Source organism: Alligator sinensis, unplaced genomic scaffold, assembly GCF_000455745.1.
Source record: "Alligator sinensis unplaced genomic scaffold, ASM45574v1 scaffold157_1, whole genome shotgun sequence".
Taxonomy (NCBI): domain Eukaryota; kingdom Metazoa; phylum Chordata; order Crocodylia; family Alligatoridae; genus Alligator; species Alligator sinensis.
The window spans coordinates 349,327-355,186 of NW_005842316.1; the positions used below are offsets into that span (position 1 = coordinate 349,327).

General features: G+C 39.8%; 1 protein-coding gene across 1 annotated transcript; it reads left to right on the forward strand.

Moving 5' to 3' along the window:
* The first annotated feature begins 6 nt into the window (after nucleotides 1–6).
* ZBTB33 (zinc finger and BTB domain containing 33) lies at nucleotides 7–5,544 on the forward strand. The gene is made up of 2 exons (XM_006028492.2): nucleotides 7–181; nucleotides 416–5,544. Exons 1-2 carry the CDS (start codon nucleotides 109–111, stop codon nucleotides 2,449–2,451), a joined length of 2,109 nt encoding a protein of 702 aa, XP_006028554.1. The 5' UTR covers nucleotides 7–108; the 3' UTR covers nucleotides 2,452–5,544.
* Nucleotides 5,545–5,860: the final 316 nt, after the last annotated feature.

Consider the following 5,860-nt stretch of genomic DNA (forward strand, 5'->3'; position numbering starts at 1 on the left):
CGGGGCGCCGGTGCCCGGCCGCGCGTCGGACCGGTTCGCGGGCGCCGACTCTCGATCGTAAGGCTTTTAACGCCTGGAGCGCAGAGGGCTCGTGTGTCGGTGGGTTTGATGTTCCCCTCCCACGAATGGTCCCAGACAAGTTTCCCGTTCGCTGTCCTGTCGGATCGAGCACCCGCGACAGGTACTTGCACGCGCGCTCGCTCGCGCGGACGCGTCACGAGAACTGTTAGGCTCACGTTAAACGATAGCGGGGCTGTTTAACGCGAACAGCTTCAGCATTTAGGGCCGGTTTGAAAAGAGCCGAGGTGGGAACGTAGGGAAGCGCGTGCTGCAGCTGAAAGTCCTCGTGTGCTGACGTGTATACGTGTCGTCATCTTGTGTACTAACGTGGCTCTTTTTACTTTCCTTCCTGAAGGAATGGAGGGCAGAAAACTCATTTCTGCAACAGACACCCAGTATTCGGGCATGCTGCTGCAGTCGTTGAATGAACAACGCGGCCACGGACTTTTCTGTGACGTTACCGTCATTGTGGAAGACCGGAAGTTTCGAGCCCACAGAAATGTCCTTTCTGCCTCGAGCACGTATTTTCACCAGCTCTTCTCAGTGGCAGGGCAGGTGGTTGAACTGAGCTTTATCAGAGCAGAAATATTTGCAGAAATACTCAACTATATTTACAGCTCTAAGTTAAACCGCATTAGATCCGATCTACTTGATGAGTTGATTAAATCAGGGCAGTTATTAGGAATTAAGTTCATAGCTGATCTGGGTGTACCTCTGTCACAAGTTAAAAGCATATCGGGTAGTGTCAATGTTGGTACTGCAGAAAACTTACCTCCCGGCTCAGATCAAGAGGGTCTTGAAACACAAAAGTCTGTAGCGGCGCACAGGAATCATGATTTGATTGGCGGGATGCCTATCATAACAGAATCCTTTACCTTGCATGGCGAAGAATATGAGACTACAAAAATTACAGTGAGTGATTCAGATGACGAGGACGACGATGTTATCTTTTGCTCGGAGATTGTACCTGCAAAGGAACGTCCTTCAGAGACCAGCGCGGTGACCCAGAATCAGCCTTGCCCAAATCCTGCTGTGGTTCCTGACCAAAAGCCCTGTGGAAGCGGTGCCTCTCCCCCTCTAAATACTATCGCAAGCACTCAAGCGCTAACTTTGCCTGTCAGCCAGCTGACTCCAAACCAAACACAACCTAGCACTGAACCATTCGCGTCCTCGGCCCCAACGCATTTGACTCCTAATGTCATTTTGCTAAATCAGTCTCAACTCAATCCGTCCCCAAGCGTCAGTTCCTTGCATGTGCCTCCTACAATTAACTTGCTTGAGGACAGCCAGCAGCCATCAGTTAATGATTCTTTAACTGAAATGGAAACAACGGCCGTCGAGGAGGAGGAAGAGGAGGAGGATGTGGAAGATGATGACGATATCATTAGTTCGTCTGGCTCAGTCAGTAGCAGCTCTTTGGTTCAGCAGTCTTCTCCCCCAAAAGCTGCTGCATTGGAAGGATCGGGTGTACAGAAAAAACAAGTTGTTTCATTTGCAGAAGAGCCATCTTCCAACTCTGGAGAGTTCAAAATAAAAATCTCAGATGTTCTTACTGAAAACAACAAGGATGCCCCTGCAGGGATAGCACCAAAACCTGTGATGGAAGGTCAGAAGATCATTACTTTAGACACGGCTACTGAAATAGAAGGCTTATCCACAGGTTGCAAGGTGTATGCAAATATTGGCGAGGATACATACGACATAGTCATTCCTGTAAAAGATGATCCTGAGGAAGGGGAAGCCAAGCTTGATGAGATGCCGAGAACATCTGCGGATGATCCCGCAAACAGAAAGCGCATGAAGGTAAAGCATGATGATCACTATGAGCTCATAGTGGATGGAAGGGTTTACTACATTTGCATTGTATGCAAGAGATCCTATGTCTGCCTGACGAGTTTGCGGAGACACTTTAACGTTCATTCCTGGGAGAAGAAATATCCATGTCGATACTGTGAGAAAGTTTTCCCACTTGCAGAATACCGCACAAAGCATGAGATTCACCACACTGGTGAGCGAAGGTACCAGTGCTTGACATGTGGTAAATCTTTCATCAACTATCAGGTTATGGCTTCCCACATGAGATCGGTTCACAGTCAAGATCCTTCTGGAGATGCCAAGCTTTATCGTTTACATCCATGCAGGTCATTGCAGATCAGACAGTATGCATACATTAGTGATCGTACAAGTAGTATACCCGTAATAAATGAGGATGGAATTGTTTATCATGTCGACACGGGAAAGGATGGTGCTGAAGGAACAACCTCTACTCCTCCAGCCAAGCAAATGACCTGGGATGATATTTTCATTCCGCAGGCAAATGATGCGATTTTTAAACAAAATCCCGCGGAGGGTAGTACTGAGTTTGAGTTTATAATACCAGAATCTTACTGAAATGTTCTAAATTATGCAAAAAGCTTCAGTACAGAAAGAGTGCAACTGTTTTTAAATTAACTGCTAAAAATATTGAAAAAAAATTGTTCAAGTGAAAAAGGTGACCTGTTGTACCAAGTCATCAAAAGGTAGTACTTAGATGGATTATTTGTAGCTGCAAAATGGTTTGTAGAAGCAATTTGTCCAAAAGTTTACTTGAATACAGAATAAGACATTTCTGAGGAGCTGTCAATGTTTTTCCTAGTTCATTACTTTTGATCACAAAATGGAAATTTATAGCTTGAGGAGGTACAGTTCCTTTAAAAGGATTACAAATACTCTTATTTGTTTTCTGAAATAACGGGGTATTTACTGTACCGATGTTTAATGTAAACCTTTTCTTTCATGTTAGCACTTTAATGCTGAATTTTGTTTAGACATTAACACCAAGACCATAATAAGATTTTCAGCATAATCTTTTGGATATGGCATAGTTTAAAAAACAAAACAAAAAAACCCTCCCACCACTCGTATATTGACTCTGTGAATAGTGTATTACTGCAGGGGTCCAAAATAGCTGATCCACTAGTTTGGAGACCAGTATGTCTTCAAACCAGCATCTTAGTTTTGTTTTTCAGGTCTGTAGGAAGCAGTTACCTTCAGAAAAATGTTCAGACTGATTAAAAAAAAATGCCCAGTTTGGGCTAAACCAAGTAAGCTTTATTTATATTTGGCAATACAGTAAGCAGAGTATTCAGTGGCTGGACCATTATATTTTATTCTTTTTGCAATGGAGAAAAAAATTCAAAAGACAATATCGGGGGTGGGGGGCATTTAAGAAGAAGATAAAGAAGGCTTGTGCAGCATGTTCTTCAAACCGGGAAGAGTAATGTCAGGCCTTTTTACTACTGAAGAATAAGCAGGTAGTTTGGAATAAGTTGCTGCTTTTCTGTTTTGTTCATTACAGAGAAAGGTTTGGATTAAATATTAAAATAATGTTTATAATACTCTTCCTAGCTGAAGGCTGCAGATTATACTTCCCAAAAAGAGAAATTATGTAAATGATGCCTCATCTCGATAGCTGAGATTTAGAGACTGGCGTAGCTAGATTTAAGCAAAGCAGAAAAGTTGTGATTTTTTTTTTTTTAAATCCAGCAGGAAGGGATACAGTCAAGAGGACTGAAACCACAATCAAGTTTTTTGAAAAAAAAACACACATAGAAACGCAGTAAAATCTTTGTATAATTTCCTTGGCAGAGGCATATTGATGTTTCATTTTCACTTTTAAGTTTATAATGCCTTTTCCCCCCCTTGCAATTGGTACATATTTAGGCACTTAGAAAATAGTTAGTAAAAGTCCAACTTGAACAAGGAATGTTAGATCCGAAAGAAAGCTGATCAGCACAGTCATAGTCTAGCATTTCTGATCTAGTGACTTGTCGAGTCTTTGTAAATGGTAATATGAAAATTACACAGAGGTTTTATAGATGACTGAAAAGGATTGTTGTGCATAGTATTAGTTAGTTATCAGTAATCTTGCATTACATTTCTTACCTAAACTGCAGTTAAGGATTTTTCTTCTCATTTTCATGTTTTTAAGAAAAATACTTCCATGTTCAGACCAACATTTCCTTATCTTATGACCTTCAACCTTAAATTTCCATATATCTGTAATTTTTAACAGACAGATGAATTCTGTTTCAAGGTAAAAGGTTTAACTGTAACTTAAGCTATAATTAAAGGGTACCATAAATCAGTGTTTGTAATAACGGGAAGCAAAAAAAGAGAATTTGTTTACCTTTTTAAGTGAAATACTTGGCCCTTCTGTTTTCTAGGCTGAGCGTATAATGTTGTAGGAATGTTGAAAATCGTATTGTAAACTAAGCATTTTAAAATTGGGATTTAAAATTCAGTTCAAAACTTTGTGCATTTGCAAAATCACAGAATAGTTTGATTTTCGTGTAGATGTTGGTAAACTGCCCTTTGGACAGAAGGGACGTGTTTTTAAATGTTATAGGTTGGATGTTGTTGGAGATGGTATTTCAGCAGTTAAACAGAATCCTCTGACTTATCTAACTGTATGCCACATACAAATTTTGTAGTCCTTTGTCGTAAGAAATAAGGGTATTTTTTTTAACAACATCATGAGACATCTGGAATTATACATACCTTGCAAGATATACATTCAGTAATAATGGAAAATAACAGCTTCAATATTTGCTGCTGAAAAGTTTTTTAATTCTTAAATTTAACTGTGCCTACTACAGGTGTCTTTAGAGGAAAACTGGAAAAATAGGGGTTAAAAGTTGTATTTTTGCTAGAAGACTCGTGTTTGCATGTGTCTCAGGGTCTTCAGTTTTCCTTGGAAGTGATTTTTAATATCCAAAGTCCAGAGGTCATGTAAAATACACTTTTTAATTTCACTTCCAGTATTTATTGGGTTGGAAACATGCTAGACCCCTTCTTTTGACTTTCCGTGGGGCCATAAGCTTTTATATTTAGATTTCTGGCTATTGCACTATAGGACTTTTTTTAAACCTTAGCTTCCAGTTTTACTTCATTCAAAACCTCCAGTAAACATCAAAGAATTGGTTCTCAGCAGAAAATTGGATTTACACTGACTGGTTGAATCTGAAAATGCCTGTAAATAACTAGAATTATAACACTGAGCAGAGATCCTGTAGTAAACTAGATCATTTTCAAAATCATGTATAAAAACACCTGATCTGCTGCAAGATGTAACAACAGTGGCTGAGTCCTTGCTGTATGGTTCCTATGGGAATTTTTACCACAGCATTCCACTATATGAATAAAACAAATGTGGAAATAACAAAATTCATAGATTGCTTATTTATTTTGTACTGTTAAGGCATGCAGCTTATAAAAAGATGCAAAAGCTGACAACTGTACACATTGAACATTGGGTTCTCCAGCTGTTACCTAACTCCTCTGTGTGAAGCATTGTTCATTTTTTTTTACCAATGCTGTAGTGTATATACTTGTACAGCCTTTTCCTTGGCATACTTTTTAAAGTTGTGTTCTACTTTTCATTAACCAATACTTGATATTAGTTCTTAGAGCTTTCTATGGCAAAAATAAAAGGTTTTAATTCTAGAGATGTGTAGAATGGTTCTTTTCAAGGACAGCCACCACTGTGCAGTTTAACACACTTTGGATCCCCTTGTACTCCTACAACCTTTTAACAGTAGCAGCAGGTGCTCACAACTTTTTGGAGCTTAAGTCTTCAATAAGTGAAGTAGCTGAATGTTTTACATTCAGTTTTGTCGCAAGACAGCTGCACAGTCATAATGTATGTTGACCTGTTCTGCATTTTACTTACAACTTACTTCTGCTGGTGTAGAACTTAATATTCTGTTGTATTCGGCTGACACTGCAGCTGACTCGTGGGCGGTGAGTTCATAGTCCTAAC

Coding starts and splice junctions, on each gene's coding strand:
- ZBTB33 (XM_006028492.2), top strand. CDS start 109: ATGTTCCCCTCCCACGAATGGTCCCAGACAAGTTTCCCGTTCGCTGTC. Junction 182..415: donor GGATCGAGCACCCGCGACAG/GTACTTGCACGC, acceptor TCCTTCCTGAAG/GAATGGAGGGCAGAAAACTC.